The sequence below is a fragment of the Balearica regulorum genome, chromosome 13 (genome assembly GCF_011004875.1).
Source record: "Balearica regulorum gibbericeps isolate bBalReg1 chromosome 13, bBalReg1.pri, whole genome shotgun sequence".
NCBI lineage: Eukaryota > Metazoa > Chordata > Aves > Gruiformes > Gruidae > Balearica > Balearica regulorum.
In genome coordinates this window covers 15,622,229-15,643,001 of record NC_046196.1, presented here as the reverse complement: position 1 = coordinate 15,643,001, position 20,773 = coordinate 15,622,229, and the positions used below count along the sequence as shown (strand labels likewise).

At 43.0% G+C, this 20,773-nt stretch overlaps 1 protein-coding gene across 5 annotated transcripts in view; it reads left to right on the top strand.

The window, feature by feature from the left end:
* The window catches only part of ZNF423 (zinc finger protein 423), a 237,676-nt gene that overhangs the window by 203,594 nt on the left and 13,309 nt on the right, over nt 1–20,773 (top strand). For all 5 annotated transcript variants that reach the window (XM_075765394.1, XM_075765392.1, XM_075765393.1 and 2 more), the window contains 2 exons: nt 10,141–10,272; nt 11,857–11,972. In XM_075765394.1, the coding sequence (XP_075621509.1) occupies nt 10,141–10,272; nt 11,857–11,972 (248 nt within the window). The remainder of the gene's footprint in view (nt 1–10,140; nt 10,273–11,856; nt 11,973–20,773) is intronic.

The window sequence follows — 20,773 nt, the reverse complement described above, 5'->3', positions numbered from 1 at the left end:
CTATCTTCCACTAAGTTTTCTGTCACAGCCCACATATGTTCTTTGGAGTCTGTCTACAGCGTAAGAGTTTGCACATGGCTTACCTTAATGGATTAAAAAGCTAATGACATATAAAATGAAGAAAATGTGTTTCTAAAAATAAATAAAACCAAGCTGGCCATCTTGTGTACTGACAGCATATCTGCCAACAGCCATACGCCTGACGGAGCTACTCACATAATAAAATAGAAAGGGATTTATTTACAAACGCAGAAAACAAAGTACTTTGAGTTTAGGAGTCTGGAAGAAGGCTTCTGCCCATGTTGCCAACCTGCTGACACCCTGGGTGGCTGTGCAGGATGCGTGCACTGGCCCTCTGTTTCATTGCTGCCGGTCCAGCTCCTTGTGCTGGACAAATCCAGCTCTGGATCATATGTGAAGGGTGCAAGCTGGCTGCTCTCGTGCAGAACAAAGAACAAATGTAAAGGTGATATTAGTTTGGTATTAGGTTTTATGTATTGTAATCAATGTTTGTGTGTTACGTAAGTGCTACCAAGAGTAACTTTACAGTCTGTGCTATGCAGAGTCATTGCTTGCAAGTGAGATCTCTTCCAAAAGGTCACTGGGTTACAGCTTTTCTTCTTATTTGAGATGAAGCTGCTACAGGCTATAGTTTCCATCTGGGCTGTAGAGTGTTAATAGAGCAAATCCCATCAACATCAATGGGAGATGCTCTGTACATTCACTTGTGCATATTCCCACAGTACAAGAATATGTGTCTGCATAATGCAGAGATGCTTAAGATATTTTCTTGTTTTCATGCAGATTCTTCTTTTTGACTGCCTTAGGGAATATCATGCGTTACTGCACCTTAGGATTCCTGACTTAAAATATGTCTGATGGGGGTTTTCATTCTTTTGGGCATATTTGCACTTAACGAGCTTTGAGAGATATTCATGCCATGCAAAATCAGTCACCTCTCTTAGCCAGCCAGACCTTATTTAGTCACCCTTGGTTCCCTCTATTGGCAATGGCATCTCATTTCATCAGGTCCGATAACAGGTTTGTGTCCCTGAGCTCCCACCCGAGTCCGTGGGGAGAGGGAGAGAGCAAGGGAGGTGCCTTGAGGTAGGGCTTGGGGACAGGAGCCTCTCCAGGGCTGGGCTGTGATGGGTGTTAAGCTCTCATAAGAACAAGTAAGCTCCAGTGCAGTTGTGCTAAATGATCATGTCAAGATAGCTGGGAAACTATTGTATTTTTTTTCCAAGAAAAAGCTGAGAGATGTTTCCCTTTTTTTTTTTTTCTTTTTTTTGCTTGCCTGTATGTATTTTAAAGAAGAATTTTAGAGTTTTGGTCCATAAGCTGATGATAATGCCATAAGAGATTGCTTTTCAACCAGAAGTTTTCCCTAACAGTACTGTTTCTTAATAAGAAAAGAAGATTAATTAATATTTAAAAGAAATGCATTTGTTTAATCTGGATAAGCGGGTGCAAACTGCCCCAATGTTACAGGAGTGCAGCGTTTGGCCAATCTCTGAGCTGCCTGGGGATCTGCAACAGAAATAATGCTCATGATTGGTTTTCACTTGCACTTAGATCCTTATGCCCGCTGCATCATTGCCCAGATATCTATACTAATATAAGCTTTACTTTGACCATAGCTGATACTGCTGTAAATTTCACTGGCTACATATTACCATGTTTATGCAGAATTTGCAATATCAGAATAAGGCCCCTCGCATCAGTTCACCTGTAGTCACTCAAGAGGCATTGCACCACTGCAGGGATAACTGAATTTTTCTTTGCTGATGCAAATAAAACTCTACACACACCCACCCACCCCCCAAAAAAAAAAAAAAAGTTTGACATTTGTCATGTCAAACCTGCAGTGCTTCCCAGTTAAATTGTACATTTAGAAGTGTTTTCATTTTGTTATGCATTCTGTTTTTATCTTGTTTTACAAGTTTTTCTGCTTCCCTAATGCCATCATGGAAGTGGTTTACAGCTTTCTCCTACTCTGTGCATCGCTGAGTGTAGTTGACAACAACTGGCTTGTAGCCTGTCTGTCATGTTAATTGTATACTATTAGAGACCATTAATCTGATGATTATTTACACGATAGATTTATAGTCTATCATGTCAATGCGTACTTGGGAAACTGTAATCTGAACATCAGTGACACACAACAGTGGGAGTACGCGCGTTTAAAAAATACCGTGTGCTATCCCGAGCGTGCCCAGCTAGCGCAGGGGGCTGGCAGCCAGGGCTGAATGCCGCCCTGACTTGGATCCCCACCCAGGAACCTGCCTTCGGGCAGACGAAAACGCACCCAGCGTTTGGCTTTTAAGCAGTAGCTGCGGGATGCAGCTGCCACCCCGTGCGCAGGTGCCCGGGCAGGGGAGGGGGCTGCCGGTAAGAGGGAAGGCTGTGCCTTTGGCAGCTCTTGCCTGAGTCCTGGCAGCTCTGGGGGCCTCCGTGCGACCACAGTCGATACACGTTGGGACTGCAGGAGGTCTGGGTGGGACGCGGTGGGGAGGGGGCACCTTGCGGCTCTGGTGGCCCTGGTGCTGAAGCTGGGGAACGTGCCAGGCCTGTAAAATGAGTAAAAAGGGCTTTACACCCGTTTAAACTCAGTTTAAAGCTCTGCATGTTTTAAAAGCACTTGGCATATTCCAGTGGGATGTTTAATAAGAGTATAATGATGATTTAATTTTAATTTTTAATTTCACAAGAAGAATAGATGCCAAGTAGATACTAGTTATTGCTGTTTGTATGTATTAAGCTCTTCGATGTGATATTGTCAATAGGATCAGAGGACGGACGTATTCCTGCTGTGTAGCAATGCAGGGAACTGCTTCCAGGGAAGGGAAGAGAGCAGAGACCAGGAGTAAAGAGGGATATCCAGGTTTAAGCGACACGATGGCATGAGGGAGGCTAGTGCAGGGAACGGGCTGTGTGGCCCTGGGCCTGGATTCAGACTGTGTTACTTCGCTTCCACCAGGTATTAGCATTAAACTTGAAATAATACAGCTGCGAGTGTATCAAAACATTGAAATACACGACTAGGGTTGAGTTGTGTGGGAACGCAGTGTTTTTATTAACTTCTGGCTGTTCTTAGGGGTTCATTAGCTTTACCCAGACTCATTCTGTGTGTGTGTGTATGGGCTTGCACACTCAAAGGCAGCATGTGTTTCTTTTCCTGTACAGGTTTTGCATTTCCATGTAAGCCACTGGAGTTATTCCTTAATGAACTATTGTGAAAGAACAGCCAGACCTATCAGACTTCCGTCCACAAGAAGTTTTAATATAGGCTTTTTAAAAAAGGCGTCTTCAGAGAAAGGCTGATAGAGTGTAAAGTTACTGTGCTAAAATGTAGTGCATTTCTATAAATTATCTTTATGCAGTTTCCCAGATTAATATCTAAATGTAAAATAAAGCTCTGCAGGCAGGGTCCCTCTGGGGCTCTGCAGTCAGCAGATAGATGGTGCACAACTCCATGAACTCCTTTGAACTTTCAGATTTTATTTTTCTTGTAAACCAAAAATTAAGCTGATGAAGACAGGCTCGGCAGACACATCTCATGGTCTGAGGTTCAGCCTTCCCCTTAGGAAGCGGTGCAGGCGGGGAGCACGCAGCCTGCGGCCGGGAGGGAGGCAGAGGCTCTGGAGCAGCACAGGAACTGCCGTCGCAGTCAATAGGAAACTCCCTGCAATCTCATCCCCAGTCCCTCTGGGACCGTGCTTCTTTTTAATGGTCATTTTAATATTGCAGTGTACTGACATGTACTGGAGGCAGTGAACTTACAAGGTACCCTATGAATAATTTGGCATCTAATTCTGCATATTTTGAGCTTGAGGCCCCCTGAGATGATGAAAAGAGTTTAAAGCCCGTTGTGTGGTTAGACTAATTTAGCCTGAAAAAGAATACCTTCTCGAGGCAACAGATGCGCATAAGTACATCACAAGAAGCCTTGGAGTTTGTTACCAGGAATCCGTAGGTGCTTCCTCTAGCACCTATGTTTGCCAGCAGGTCCTGCAGCTTCTGTCTCCTAATATCTTCCCTGATTTCCTAAATCCTGTTTCCCCTGGAGAGCTTCCCCAGCTGGAGAACAGCGACAGCCCCTTCATGCTGTCAGACCCTTGTCCGGGCTGCCCGTCTCTTGGAAAGCCATGAAGAACAGAACTGATTTTAATGAGTCTCATCCGAAAGCAAATGTAAGGAAAACCAACAAAAATACAGAGAGTTCGCATGTTGGGAACTCTCTGTATTTTTGTTGATTTTCCTTACATAGTTTCTAGAAAAATCCAAGTCCCTGTGTTATCATTTTTCATTAAAGTGATGTTTCTAACCACAGTGGACAGCTCTCATATCCCTTGAAAACTTATAATAGTAAAATTGTCATAAGGATGAAGCAGGAATGCAAGATTTTATTAAACAATCTTTGGCTCATAAAAGACATCAGTGTTGTGCCATTCTAGATCATATAAATATATTTCAAAGCAGAATCATATTTCAGCAGAGAGATAAAGCACAAAAGAATATGAGCGGTGGATACCAACATAAAATATTAAATCATCTAAGAAGAGGTGTAGGTGTATGTTTATCCACACGGGCAAGTCAGGGGCTGTGAGCAAGGCAAGATTTTGGCAATATATCAGTAGAGCCATGAGCACAGATATCCCTGGCAGTTTGTGTGTGTGTTTTGCGGTGGCAGGGGGGCTTTGGCATGGTTTCTCGCAGCATGGAGCCGGGCATTTCTGCACAGCCGCGTGAAACGCTGCGGGAACATGACGGGTGTCTTTAGTCTGGCAGAGTCGTCAAAGGGAGATATGAGCTCTACCTGGATAAATAAGTATAAATAGTTTTCTTTCTGATATGTGACCAGATTATTTTCCAGTTGATTTCCAGCCAAGGTCCCAAGTGGGCTACAGATCAAAAAAAGATAAGGGTCAGTTACAAGGTTGAGCTCATTCGGCGTTGCCATAGTAACTGACCTCCAGCATCCCTGGGAGGACGGCACCCAGCTCCCCAGGTGACATTTCTGCTGCCACACCATCAATCCGCTGCCTTTCACCGCCTGGGCTGCCTAATCGCCGGGGCGCCGCGCCGCAGAGCGGCTTTGTGCTGCCGGCCCATGCCAAGGCAGGAGTGTGGGGTCCCCCGCAGGCGAGGGAGGGGTTCGGCTACATCCTCCAGGATTAATTACAAAAATGTAATGGAGTGATGTGGTCCAAGTGGTTTGTGTAGCAGGTTGGGGGCTTAGACAGCAACGGCAATGAAGAAATGTTGTCTGTACAGCAGACATCGTCTTCGTCTGATGTGAGCATCTGGAAATTTGCCATCCCCTTGTAGCAGTTGCATCATGTTCTCAGACCTTGGTTTTACCTCCGTTGTTGGATTGGTTTTAGTGAAAACCAGTGGTGAAGTGGTGCCAGTGAGGCAAGGTGTCGAAGTGGTTCTCTGCAGGCTTTGTTTCGGAGGGGGGTGTCCATCACTGTCATCCTGCCCTGGTCCCAGCCCCTTGCTCCTTCACAGCCACATGGAAAAAATTACTGGGGAAGCTCCTACTTTTCTTATGCTATACATTTTTCCCTTTTGCTTATTGATTGGGAAATGAATTGCATAAACAGAATAGTTCCATGCAGTTTTCATTTTATTTCCCTGTGTTCATTCCAATTTCTATTTATTTCTATTATAATTAGAGCACTCCTTACATGGCCCATTTAATTCTGCCAGATTTATGATATAATGGACAGGAGAAGGTTCTCTGTGAACACAGTATATTAATGCTTTGTTACACTGAATTACGGTATTTCAAAGTTCATTAAAAGTGCGGTTAACTCATGGATGCGTGCATCCGAGTACAGGAGAGATATTCCCCTTTATGGCCTTAATTTGCTGCAGTGGAGTAGAAATATACTGGTCTAGGAAGCCATCGTACGGGATGTACGTATTGTTGTCAGGAGCGAGCATCAGATTGTCTTACACGATCTCTCAAATTAGGACTATTGCGGTTATTCCACAGGGAAAATTTTGCTTTATTAAATCAAGTTGAAGAGAGAAGTTTTAACTAACAGTAAAGACAAAGCCATCTTGATTTTTATCGTTCACATCTCCTATTTGTTATTGGTGTGATAATGTGTTGGTACACGACAGCGTTAATGCATACTTTCATATTGCCATTAATATAGTTATAATTAGAAATGTAGCTGATACAGTATATGGGTTTAATACAGCATTATTAATTATACTGCATCCTCGCCAGGAGGCTGCTAGTGTCGGTTCTCTTAGAGGCTTAGAGACTCATTGTAATATGTATTAAATGCACATTGCTGCAGCAGAAATAGCTTTATGGAGAAGCATATTCCCACTCTAAAATGGGCAGAATGACAGTGTAAGTGCTACTAAGCACCCTAGCAACATATTTAAAACTATCCTGCAAACGCATCCGAACTTGAGAACAATGAGCGACGTGCTCTGCCACCGCAGTTCAGCTGGGTCTGCGCAACCCGCTAATCCTCGCTAACAGGCAGTAAATTATGTACCTCCAAATTTATACAAATGCCTGCCTTTGACATCAGTGGGCACCACCCAGGTTTCACCTTCAGGATTCAGATAATCAGCTCTCATTCCTACTGGCTTCCCTCAAGACCAGTATGGAAATAAGTATGTGTCTGCCAGGGATCAAATGCTTTTGGAGACAAAAGTAGGTACTGAAAACATTACAGGATACTATCATCTCCCCATGATACTTTTACACAAAGCGCTCTGTTCCTCTTTTGGCCTGACATAGTTTCAGCCTGACAGAATCCAGCAGGCCTGCTTGTTTTAAACAAGAGCACATCCTATTATTTTTTTGAGAAATGAAGTGTAAAATTAATGCTTATTATTTTGAGCTCTGGGAAAAAAAAAAAGAAAAAGGCAAGAAACCCAAGATTCTTGTTTGCCGTGCATTGCTCGTTTAGTCCTATAATCAATTGATCCCTGCACAGATACACTTATGGAGAAATGGGAGAAGATCTAGCACAGCAAGCTGTAAAAATCTGCATTTCATTTTACAAATGAGAGGGGCTGCATAATTCACCTGAGTTATGTAGGTCTCTCATAGATGCTTGTCATGTTTAAAAAAAAAGAAAAAAAAAAAGAGGAATAAAAATGAGGGAAACGATTGTATGTTTTCTGTTGCTAATGCCCAGTGCCACATGTTTGACTGGAGCATTGGCTGTCACGCTGCATTGTCAAAAAGCCGCCTTGCATGTACCTATATGATCTTATATAATTCAAGGAAGTTATTTTCCAAAGGTGACTGAGTATCCCTATACATGCGCTGTGTTTCTGTGTAAAATAATATGCTGTAAAACGCCATAGAGGAGAGAGTGATTATAGCAGCAATTCTATCTATATCTTTGGGCATTTTCATATTTTGAATACACATGCATGAAAAGAGAAACGTTTGTCATGCTAACCATGGTACTTTTTCCCCCCTTTTTTCTTCCTGGATGGTTTTATAGACACAAGAAATACATAATGGACTCCTGTGGGAGTGGAATAAAAACCCCCACCGGTGAGGAGAAGGCCTTATAATTCAGAAGTGGATTTGCAAATCAAAAGGTCTTGCCTCGAGTGGGATAAATTTCCAGATCTGCAGGAACCCATTATGTTTTATTATTTTTCATTCGAGTTTTAGTTTGTTTGTTATGGGTTTAACTATTTAAAATACTGCAGGGATCAGCCAAGAAAATACACAATCTCTGTTACCTAATTAAACATACCAAGCCTGTAAGAATATGCTTCAATTGAAATGCTGAGCATTGGTTTGTTTTGGTTTTTTTAATTTTACTGAAATTATAGGTGTTTAGGCTGCAAAAGGAGCAGTCGTCTAATCATCAGTATGTGTCTGTCTGTATTTATGAACACACGAGCTCACACAGGACCACAGGCTGTACATGAATCACTGTTTTTCAAATACCCAGTATGTGGAGGGTAGAAAATTAATGTCAAACATGATTTCTCTGATTTACTCATAGAAGGAATTCGTTCCATTCCCCCCAGTACCTGCTTTGTCCTCTCCAAGTTTATTGCAGTGTTCGGTTGCTGTACACAGCTGTGTGGCTGGGCATGCTCAGGATGCTCGGCACAAGGCACCTATCCCTTCTCTTTCTCTTCTCCCCTCCAGAGCAGATTGCAAAGATCACACAAAGCCAAAACTTTTCAGGCAAGGGTCTGATGCAAGAAGCCAGCCTTATGCTGTAGCGAGGGGAGAGGGTCAAGTTTTGAAAGCCATCCATGAGAGAGGGTCATGTGCCCATCTGTGGTGGCTGCCCCAACAGAGAGCTGCAAACCTCTTTGCATCCTAGAAATATCCCGGTTGCGGCTGCCCAGGGAATTCGTGGAGCTGCTGCCGTGGAGCCACCAGCCCTTTCATCTTTCTGCTCCTGACTCTTTGCTCTTTTTCCCTTTTCTCTTTTTAGCTCCTTCCCAACTCACCTATTCACTTCTCCCCATCCCGCCTCTCCCTTCCCCACTGCAGCTCCAGTGCCAGCGCTTGCCATCAGTGCCCTGCTCTCGCCTTGCGTGCCACCGCCGCTGTGCAGGGCACAGCACCCATGGCCACACCGGTTTCCAGAGCCCACCCGGCCTCGGGGCAGGATGGGCAGCTCACTGCCGGCACGTGCTGCTGCACAGGGATTGTTTTTTTTCTTCCAATTATAGTTATTTTTCACACTGCGTGGAGGGCCCTTCAAGACTTGCGTGCTCTGGGAATTGCCTCCAGCTGCAAACGTGCCAAGGTGCAAATGTGCGAGAGCCACCACGTGCCCATGTCCCACGCAGAGCCCTGCCACTTGCCTGCCCTGGCACCTAACTGCCCGCCTTGTCAAAGGGCTTTGGGATACTGAGAGTACCAAAGGCCCTATAGAAAACAGTAATTTCCCTCTGTTGAGCCCTTTTAAAGATGTAAAAAGCTGATTTAAAGCAATTGTAAGTAAAGACCATGCTTCTGAAGGCTTACATTAGTTGTAAGACCTAAATGCATTTGGCAAGAGATTCGTGGTATAATGTAGTCATTTCTTAGGTGTCTTGGAACTAAAAATTGGTTGGTGAGATTTGAAAATATAAAAACAGTCGAATGTACATGAAAAGACAGAATTTCTTTAGTTTTTAAAATACGTTTTCGTGAGAAGTTCACATGTGCTGCCACAATGAAGGAAAGACACATTTTCAGGAAGCATTTACAAAAACGATCAGCAAAATTTTTATATTTTAGGTGTTTCTATATAAACTGTACACTGTGTTGTTTAAATTTCTACCACTCCCCCCTTCACTTCAAGGAAACTAAAGGCTTGTTTCATTTTATGTGTGGAAATTGCTTTAATATGCCTTCAGTACCTCAAAAAAGGCCCAACTGCACCCAAAACCATAAATGTCAGTAAATAGAGAAACATATCATCTTACAAAGGTGGTAGGCTTGAAATAATAGTAATAATTATTATTATTTCCCTATGAGTTCAGCTAGAACATCAGAGCATTTAAAATGGGCCTGTTTATTCAATGCTTAAGATATATGATATATGGAAATTACACTTTCAAATGATATTTAAATACCTTCAGTGCTCTCTTCAGCTTGGAAGAAGCCAAGAGATATAAAATTAAGCCTGATATTCTGCTCTGGGCTCCTGCTATTCTCCGATACTTTCCTCTCCTGAATGTTTGCAGTGTAGTCTGAGGTGAGGACAGCATTTCAGCCCGCTTCCAGTGTTGTTGGTTGAATTCACACTCTTAAATTCATTTTGAGTGCTATTTGACTATCTAATAATCTATACCCAGAGCAGGGATGCTCTCCCTTTGTGGTAGGATGCGAGGTGGAGCGGCGCAGTGTTGTCACGAGCCTGGGAGCAGGCGCATGGGTTCCCGGCGGGTTGATCGCAGCGCCACTTTCATCGCAGCTGAAAATCAACGCCCCTAAATGCGACTGGGGGCTGTATACCTGAACAACCCGCACGAGCAGCTCAGCCCGCTTTTCTGTTGAGGCCGGAGCCACGGCAATGTCCGCGGGTCCTTGAAGTTGTGTGCGCCGGCATGGGCATTCCTCGCCGACTGCTGCTGCATCCCCGACGCTAATCTGCTGTGTCACTAACAAGTTGTATCATTTGAACCTTGCAGAGGAAGGCATCAATCATGAGTGCAAGCTGTGTAACCAGATGTTTGACTCTCCGGCAAAGCTCCTGTGTCACCTGATTGAGCACAGCTTTGAGGGGATGGGAGGCACATTCAAATGCCCTGTTTGTTTCACAGGTAAGACAGGGAGGCTAAGACAAGCCTCAGCGTGCATGGCTTGATCCAGAAATGACACTCAGGGGATTTGTAAAATACTGTATTCCTTTCCTTGGGAAAAAAAAAAATACTGTGCTTGGAAATGTTCAAAATATCGTCTGTCTGAAACTGGGGCTCGCTCCAAAGAGCAGAGCTGTGGCATTTGACACTGAGCAGCACTGCTGCATGCGGTGGGCTCTGCATTGCCTTTAAATTATACCTTGTGGCTCAAAGGTGCGATGCGTTTCCATGTGCAGGACTTGGAAGGTATGGACCTACTCTTGCAAGCCCTTATTCAGCTGAGCAAGGACCCTTTAAAGGCGAGGTAGCTCATAGTCTGCTCACGGTGGTGAGGCTCACATGAGTAGAGGTTTGATAAGACTAAATTGTACAACTGTACAGTTTTGCCAGCTGCTCTCTCAGAGGTTTCTTTAAGCCCAGTTTTCTTGTGGTGGTATGTTTCTAGCTCCTGTCTGAAGACCTGCTAGGTATTCCTTCCCTGTAGTTCATTTTAAGCTGTCTCATCAGTGCAAATGATCTTGAGTGATCTTGCTTGTAAAGGATCTGCGGGATGCATCTTAAAGGCTGCCTTTTCTACTCTCTTCAAAACAGTAGTTAACATCTGCATTTCCATCCTGCTTGGGGGCTGAGGGTCACATAGATGTGACTGTGGACCCCTTGCCAGTAAAGGGGCATGGCAGCACCTGCGATTCCTTTAATTTCAGCGGGAGTAAGGCGAACCCACGCTCCTTAGGGTTTGGCCCACAACTTGAGAACCTGCTTTTTGTGTGAGCTTGGAGTTAGTTTATCCTTTCCTGAAATGTGCTGTAAAATAACTCTTTGAGTGCATGTGTTTAATTCTGCTGAAGAAGCTATTTTCACATACTGGTTATCATTCATATAGAATGAGACAAGAATTAAATGAGATATATTTTTAACCAGCTAAAGCCTGCAGTTCAATATTTCACTTCCAAATTTCACTTGATAAAGTCAGAATAATTGTCAATTCAAAATCATAGTGCAGATGCTGTCATATTTGTGATGTTAAATCGTGATTTATTTTTTTTTAATACTGAAGGGACAACCCATTTAAAAGGTCTAAACATTGTGACAAGCCTTGCCCTTTCAGATTCATGTGTCTGCCAGAAGTGCTGTTCTGGGCCACATGTCCTCCAGACCAGTCATCAAGGCTTCTCCTGGCCCAGTTGTCCTGCATTAAAAATGCATCTGATGCACCTGCTGTGGGCCCGGGACTCCCTGCAGGAGCGATGACGTCCTCTCTTTGGTCTGATGATTGAGTTCTTCCAGTTACCCATGGACAGCGTTAGCTTTATGTGAAATATCAAAAATCTATACAGGATTTAGAGTCTGTTAGAAGTAAGCTGACTGTCAGCCTGGAGACTCTAAATTGACTACTTGTAAGGAAATTCTGCTGAACTGAGTGTATCGGCACTTCTCTGGCAGATATCCTCAGTCTTTTCAGAGTCTTTGCAATCGCAAAGATGTAGTTCAAGACCAGATGCCTTATAAGAAGCAATTTTAACTAATCGTACTATGTTGTTTCAGTTTTTGTACAGGCAAACAAACTGCAGCAGCACATCTTTGCAGTCCACGGGCAGGAAGATAAAATTTATGACTGTTCCCAGTGCCCACAGAAGTTCTTCTTTCAAACAGAGCTTCAGGTATGTTTACAACAGGAGTAAAAGCAAAGCTAAAGCTGTTGATTTCTCTGTGCAACCATCACCCTTGTGCAGCATTTAGAAAAGGTGCGTACCCTCGGTACGGTCTCTTCTGCCCTTAAACAGTCTCTCAGTCTCCTCCTGCCTCCCTGGGTGCTATCAGGAGAAAGGGGTCTCTGAGCATGGCTGGAATAAATAAATAAGACAAGACAGATATCATGATTCTTTATGAGTATTTCTCTTGACAGTACTGTTGCTACATCCTGACATGTCTACGTCAAACACCTTGTAAATAATTTCTTTTTCTCTATTAATAATTTAGGGACTGATTAACATACAAAGACTAAGCAAATGGTAGCTGCCCCCTCCACTTCCTCACTGTTAAGTAAGAAGTAAAGGAATTTTCCCTACCGAGGTATGAGAGCAAAGCGTGGGTGCAGCTCAACACAATGCTTAATTAGAGGCTCCACCAAGGCATTAGAACATTAATAAGCTGCAGGTTCTGCAAACCAGGTGTTACATACCAGTTTCCCTGGCAGCACTGGGGGAAGCAGTTTTAGCCTCCACAAAGCGGGTGCTTGGCCCGCACCCGTTCCTAGGTGCAGCAAGCCTCTTGGAGGGGCTGGACCCCGACCTAGGCATGCTGCTGCCGCTGCTCTCACGGCCCTGGCCCCAGGGGCCACCTTGGAGCCATGCTGGTGAGACTGGGGCTTAAATCACACTGACGCCTTTGGTGCTCAGCCCGTGTAGATGCTGAAACCTCCATGGCCTGATAGCTCATGGGTAACGGACCGCAGAGCTTGCCCTTCTGAAGAGCTTACAGGGAGGTGCCCGCCCTGGCTTGTCCTCCTTGGGCATATCTTACCTGTGCAGCACGGCCACCAAAATACCACTACTGTCCCCTGGCAAATGTGGTCTTTTTATAGAATGGTACCGTATGCCTCATTTAAATCTATTAGCTTTATAAACCATGATTTACTTAAACTTTGGAGGGTTTTTATTTATCTTGCTGAATTCCCAAGCTGCTGCCTCTTATGTCGTGCTGTCATGCTGTGGAAGGATGGTTGATCTTTTCACTTTGTTGATTTTATTTTTTTTTTCTCCCAGAGGAATCTCTTCTTTCCCTTGTTCTAGCAACCTGATTTGCATAAGTGTACAAAAGTTTTAACTATACCTTGTTAATATTTTAATAAAGTCAGCAGATTTTGGGTTTGTGTGTTCTCACTATGAACGTTTTATGAAGGCAACAGTGGCTTGCAAAGCCGGCTCTGATTTTTCCTCCCATTTTTCCTTCAAAGGGGTGTTTGGTCAAAATGCCAGCATGATTAAAATGGGCACACTGGCTTCCTAGGTCACTACATTAACCTTTAAAATCAGATGGTCAAATAAAGAGAACCTTGGTAAATTATGGTCTTAACAGCGGCCCGTTTTTTGCAATTAACAATTTTAATTACGTAGTGTTTCAATTCTGAAGTGTTGTGCATTGCAAAATTGCCGCAAATAGCAGCTTAAATCAGATAAATTATGATTGTAATTTTCCAGTTTTTATGCAGGATTTGTATGTATTTAAAATTTCTGTGCTCATAATAATTATACGAGTAGTTTTGAATGGTGTTGGCAGAATGAAAATTCAATACTTAGCTGCAGTTTTAGTCTTTATTTCAGCAGTGACTCAGAAATGTGTGTTTACTTGATGCCAGGGATTTTACTAATCCAAATACCTGAGCCAAGGAGGACACACAATGTATGTATAAATCAGTTAGAAATGCTCAAGACTTTTGAACCAGTCTGCCTTGGCACGCTTATCTCATCGGTTTCTGATGTGTAAGCTGCCCGCTTTAAATTCCTCAACTGTCGGTTATATTTTTGTTGAATAATGAAGATCTAGTATTATTTTAGTGAACCAGTTGTTCAGCTGCTAGTTAGGGTTAACTCTGCATAGACCTTTCAGTCTCTTAACTGTGCAATTGTTCTTATGTGGGCAAATCACTATCCATCAAGGTGTTCCGCTTGATGAATTTGACTTTTCAGTTCTGATCTTGCTTTCCCACTGGCATAAAATAACTAGTGTCAAAATCTGAACCTATGCTTTGTTTTACTTCTTTGTATTTTTAAGTGAAACCACTGAAAAGAAATTTTAAAAAATTGAACATTCAACTATTTCAAGAAGATATTCAGAGTGGAGTGCTTACAGAAAAGGAAGAAAAACAAGGAGGGTGGGGAAAATGACGGGGAAAAGGTAACTTTAAAAGATGTCATGGTGCGGCATGAATTTGTGAACATTTCTTTAAATAGTTAGGGTAAACACCAAGTAAACCCAGAAGGGCACCTGTGTGCCGTATGATGAGAAACATTGCCACTGTAAACGTACTTTTAGTGGTTGGTGCAAATACTGCTTCAGCAGCACAATGCTCTGGAAGCAAGCAAACGGTCTTTGCATTTCTAAACTAGTAGTTGTGTTTTAATATAGGTTTATGCTTTGAAGTTTGCACCATCTGATGGAGCCATAAAACCAAAGTTTAAGAAAGCTCCAAGGAACTGGGCTCATTTTATAAATGGTGGAAATTCTGGTGTGAATCTGGAGCGATGAGTCAGTGAGGTTACCTTGATGATATTGCCAGAAGAAAAAAAAAATAGAATGTTATTTAACTGCTTACATTATCTCATTGGAAATAAGGAAAGAAAACATGGTAAGGTTAAGTACAAAACACAAAGGAAACAGTATGTGTGATAACCCCACCTACCCTTAGGGCAGAAGGGGAAAGGCTGGCAGCTCCGTGTTTTTCACATCCTCGGTTTGTAAGATTGACAGCTATGAATATGGTGAAAGTCTCCTGGAAAAAAAGTAAATGTATAGTTAATGTATAGAACACCAAGGCTGTGGCATTTTATTCTCCCTACTTACTGAAACAAGCATAGAGGTGGAGGTTTGGGGGTTCCTCACACGTAGGGCAGCAGGAGCCCTTTCAAACAGAGCCCCATCTCTAGGACCTGTGCCAGGAGCTGCCGGCCGCTGCCGGCATGCCCGCTTCTCACAGGCAGCTGGAGCCACAGCAGCACGCAGGCCGTTCAGACGTGGGTGATGAGCTAGCTCTGACAACTGAAATTTTGGTCTTTACTATTTAAAATGTAGCAGGGAGCTCTGCCAACACTGAAGATGGGTCAGAAATTATGACACATAATGGGTGCTGAGCATTATATTTGTGGTGTGATTCACAGCAGGGAAAGAGACCTCCCCAATTGCTTGCATTGAAAATAACATTAAGCAAATTGTGACTGAGCAGTGATTTTCAGAGGAAACTTGAGGAGGATTTTCATATGTACTCTTTTGCCACACTGTTTTTTCTAAGGAGCCATCACATAACCAATGAAGTATTTGTATTTAAAGGATTAATTCCTGCTGTTTGCTTGTGTACTGTTAATCATACTGTTTCCTCCTAAATAATTGCAATTGATGAAAACTAAGGCAAGGGATATAATAAACAATGCGCAAATAATCCAGGTACCAAGGGAGCAGGGTACCTGCCAGGTCTTTCCTAGCACAGGTGTTCAGGTGTTTTATTGCCTGCTATGAATAAAGGGCTTTCTTTTCTGTTCAGATTTGGAGATATGTCAAACCACTAAATTAAGGGAGCTTCACCGGAGGAATTTGCTGTCATTTTAAGTGCCCAGTTTCTTTAAACGTACACATATCGAAAGGAGAGTGGCTACTATGGCTCATTGGCTAACACTGTGGTCTGTCTCCCTCCTCATCTTATTTTATGTGAAAAGCTGGCAATTTTCATATATCCGTAAACAGGCATGAGCCGCTGCACAGAAATTGCACTCATTATATTAATAATGATTTACCATGAACGTCCTCCAGGGGCTTGATTTGGTCCACATCAAAGTCCTTGGGATTCTTTCTGCTGATTACAGCAGATCAAGCCCTAAGCAGGTTTTCTTTTTTTAAGCCTGCTTTGAATGTCAGCTCGATGTTAAATGTGTCTCCTAGAGAGGGCTGCATCCCGCCCAGGCGAGGAGGGCACCGCAGCGAGCCACCACGTAGTCTGATGTGGCCCGATGGGGGACATTAAGATGCTGCTCTGTACCTGTGGTGGTATCCCTGGGAGTGGGGCAATGAGGAGCAATATCTCCAACTGTTCACACCAGTGGTCCTTGGGGCCATCTGGGTACAGCGGTGTCCCCCGAAGCACGTGGGGAGCACGAGAGCCTCTTGGCTTGTATGTGACCCACCTGCACCCAGGCGAGGCCACAGGGCTGTGTCTAAGGGTTCAGTTTACCACCACGTCAGAGCACTGAAGAAAGGCTTAGGCAATTTCAGATCTGTACCCAGCTATTCAAAATCTTTTAGAGGTTAATGTCTCCAGCTCCTACTTGAAAAATAGGCTTTACCTACTTCCTGGGGGTACAAGAAAGCTTACTCAAAGAGGCATAAAATTTTTCTTCTAAACAGCCCTATGTGCTTGCAACACTCTGAAATATCTCAGTGCTTCTGGGCTCCAGTGTCCATTCAGTCAGCAAGAGAAAAGCAGATCTATGCTATTTTAATGAAGTTGCAAAAAATATTTTTCCCTGGGGGGGGGGTGTGTGTGTGTGTGGAAGGCAGGACAAATGGGACCTGAAATGTGGCAAGTACTTCCTCAAGGCAGTGCTTTCACTTAACGTAACTTTTGCTGTATTTCAGAACTTATGTGTGACTTAGATGTTAAACACCAGGAGATTCTTGCTGGAATCACACCACAAGTTCTTTCAAAGTTTCATGCGAAGCACCCACAAAATCATGTGTAGAATTAATTTCTTGCAAGTAAAATCCATTTTTTTTCTTCTAAACACAATTTGTATATTTGCATTTTGGTTGTTGATTGGCTCTTAAGAGTGTTACCTATCTTTCCTTTTTTTTTTTTTTTTAAATGTTAGTCCTCCTCTAAAATCATGAAAATGACCTAGTCAGTTATCTTAGCAGATCTGGCTAACGTTTCTTAAAAAATGTTGCTATGGTGCTTGGAGTATTGTTAAATTTTAATTATTAGTAGTTACAAAGCTAATAAATTATGAGAATACCAAAATCTATTCCAGCCATATTGCTGGGTTTCGTTCAGACACAGTCAGATAATTATAACTAACAATAATTAAAAATTAAAAGTGCTGTAGGCACATACCCATCATGTTGAGTCTGTCTGCCTGAACGTTCTTTATGGACTGCAAAACCACAAGCTTTATCTCTGATCTGTTGTCACAGCAGGGAAACCTATTAGGTTTCTGGTTTTCAATACCTATGTTTAAATTCAGTGGAGGAGGAATATATGGCTGTTTAAACATTTAGGGTTAGGATCAGGCTCTCATAAGGACCAAAGCTAAGAAACACTGTCGCAGACTATGTGGGGCTGTCGCTGGGCTCTGCAGCAGCTGTGGATGAGGTTCTGTGCGGGCGATGCTGGAGGTTTCCGGGGCCTGACATCCACAGAGGTGAATGCTGTATGTAAGAGCAAGGGCTGTTCATGCTCGTGCACCTCTGTGTGGTTTGTCAGCACTTTCTTCCCTAGCAGAAAATGAGGAGGTGTTTCCTGCGTCTGGGGCTGGGGAGGCTGTTGGAACAGCCACATAATCCAGACCGCATGGCCTCGTTGTGTGGCCAGTTCTGCTGAAACAGAGGATGGTGCAGAAATCCTGAATTGCCCTGTGTTTCACATAGTGACAAGGTGTAGCACTTTGTCCCTTGGAAAGACGATTCTGATCAATATACGGCTGCGTCTTTATCATCCCTGAGGTCTCTTCAGTGAGATGCAGAAAGATCTCTCGAGTCTGCAAAGACTCACCTGAGATGAATCTTGGAAATATCTGGCACTGGAGTAGCATGTCCCGTAACAAAAACCCCTCCTTCATTTCTTACACCATTAACGCCGTTCTGTGGCTGGCCCTGGCTAACAAAGTGTACGCAACTTCGCATTAACACGCGCAGAAAACCCAGCAGCGATGCAGAGTGGGGGAAAACAAGAAGGGAGCCAGGTGAAAGGCATCGTTTCAGTCATTAATGCACTTAAGCGCACCCAAGTGTCAACATGTGTGATCAAGTGTAAGGAGGCATGTCGTTCCAATGTGGCAGTGCTGGCACACAGAAGGGGCTTCCTACAGCAGAGATGGCACTTGGATCCGGCGCTCAGGCTGCCCAGCTAAACCCGTCGTTGCCTGTCATCTATGCCCTAGGGCAAGGGTCCAACCAACTTTTGCGTAGGCACCATGCCATCCCAACAGATGGGCAGGAGTGTAAGCCGCCAAGAGACAATGTATATGCATCAATTGTGTTTATTGAAAGCACAATTCCTGGCTGGAAATGTCCAAATGTCTATTTATTCGGAGATAAGATGCCTTTAGTTAATGGATATGGAAATGCAGGCTAGCTTTGAACTAATTACTTTATATACATTACAAAACAATGCAGACACGCAAATGTAAGATGTGCTGATTATGGGGAGCCCAGTTAAAGGTCTGTCATGACATAGTTCCTTCCTAAAATTGACTCAAACTGCCAAGTTACTACTTGTCTCTAAGTACTGGAGACCAAATTTTGTAGGACCTGCACATAACTCTATAAATCGCTGGCACAATATAGAATGATATGCAAGGAGCCAACCTTTTACACTTGCAGGTTTTCCTTTGTGCACAGATGTCTAAGCTCACCTCTCCTCTTAGTGGTGGAAAGCATTTTTTCTTGCGTGGGTAAATGAGGGTGATGCGTTAATCCAGACCACAGCTAGACCAGTTCACACATCTCACTGAAGAGGTTTGTTTTCCATGTGACAGAAAGAGGGAAAAATCTTCTAACATGCTTTTATATTTGACAACATTGTTGCCCACCAGACAGAGTAATTTATGGAAGCATCCAGAGAGGAGTCTGTACGCGCAGATTAAAGGGCGTTTCCGTTCCCTACTTGTTAGCTTTATTCAATTAAGATTTGTTAGTGTTCTTGAAAGATGTGCTTTAAAGATCCTTCTGCATATATGATTTGGTATTGATAAAGATCTAGGCATACTGTACGTAAATAAATAAAGCAGGCATGTTTTACTTCCAGATACATTAATGCATTCTCATCTTCTTGGAAACGGAGCGCGCGGGCTGTGTTAAATATCCATCCTTGACCAAAAGGAGGAAGCACAAGAGAAGAAATGAGAAATGGATTTTCTTTCGGAAAGACCAGATTGCACTCTCTGGTCTGGCAATAACAATTACTAATGACATTTAGAGAGAAATTAAGGATGAGAAATGCAAGTTGGCATTTCAGCAGTGCCAGTCAGTAACATTGCATCAGAGCTCACAGGAGAGATGAGAAAAAGTTTAGGGATGGAAAATTAATTTTGTTATGTCAACAATTAACAAATACCTTTTCTTCATTCTTTACCACACTATCACAAATTACCACTGTGATAGTATTTAGCAGCTCGTCAGGTGAATGAAATAGCACTTTGAAATCCTTATTTCTGGAGTCAAATGCATGCGTTTGTGTTTTGCTCTGTTTTGTTGAACAATGAATGATAGAAAGAGGTTCGAACTAGGAGAAAGGGAGGGAGAAAATGAGCTCTTGAATGTGTGGTAGCAAGAATATTGTGTGGCTTCTCTCTGCAGACCTCTGTGGTTTTCATAACCGCGAATAAATTAAGCTTACCAGCACTTTTTCTGAGGTTGTTTTTTTCCCGTTTTACAAATTTGGAAAGGCAGAGGTTGAGCAATATACCCAGATCCATGCAGGAAAATTTTGAAGGAGCCAGATGTAAAGCCCTGGAAGCCTCAAACCTTTGATTCAGAAGTCCTTCATGTGTTCACAAGGTGAAATTTCTGTCCCCGTAGGAAGGTGGTGGGAAGCCCCATTTCCTGCTGCTCTGTGTGGAGCCACAGAGCGAAGGGGCCGTAAGCTGTAGGTCTGCGAGCATAGCTATCGGTACAGCTGGCTGTGCAGGGACAGCGTACAACGTAGTCCTTCAGATAGAACATTTGTGTAATATATAGGCAAATTAAAAAAAATTTTTTTTTTTTTTCTCTCCAGAAAGTCTTGTCACAATTTTTCTTTGCTAGTGGGAAGAGATCTCAAATACAGCCTTTTGATTTTTTTTTTTTTTTTTTCTACTGTAGTAGCTGCTGTGGAGTGTAGTTTGGGATCTGAGCATGAATTAGCTCTGTTTCCTCCTGTAACTATCACTGGCATCCAAAGGAACTGACTTCATTTTTTCAAAAGAAGAGGGATGCTGCACTGGAAAGGGCAGAGCATAAGTATTATTTAAGGAAAATAGCAAAGCCTGATCAGCCTCCGTTTTAAGGAGCTCATCGAAGGTGGTGTACAGCATCCTTTTAAAAGTTCAGTCTCTTCATTTGCTTGCTGCTAGAGCAAAACGGGGATGCTTGTCCAGACATAACAGTATATGCCTGAGTGTTTTCACAAGAAATGTCTAGATCATTAAATATAATAGGTCTCAGCTGCAGTTTTGATCACTGAAGCATGCACACAATTCATCACAGCAAATTAGGTACGTCTTTGTAACTTATCTTTCTGCAATTTGCTGGCACTTTTAGAGAGCTGAAACTTATATTGTATGTGCTACAGAAGCCATTTCAGATAAAATATTCCATGTTTATTGTTGGAGAACAAGGATTCACTAATAACAAAAACATGGAGCAGTGTATGTTTCTGCTCCTGCATCTTGCAGAACCAGCAGTAGTACCAGCAGAGATCCCCAGCCACATTCATTATTTATATATTTTAGTGAATTTCTTGTCTGCAGTAAAAGAGATATAAGCTTCAACATCAGCC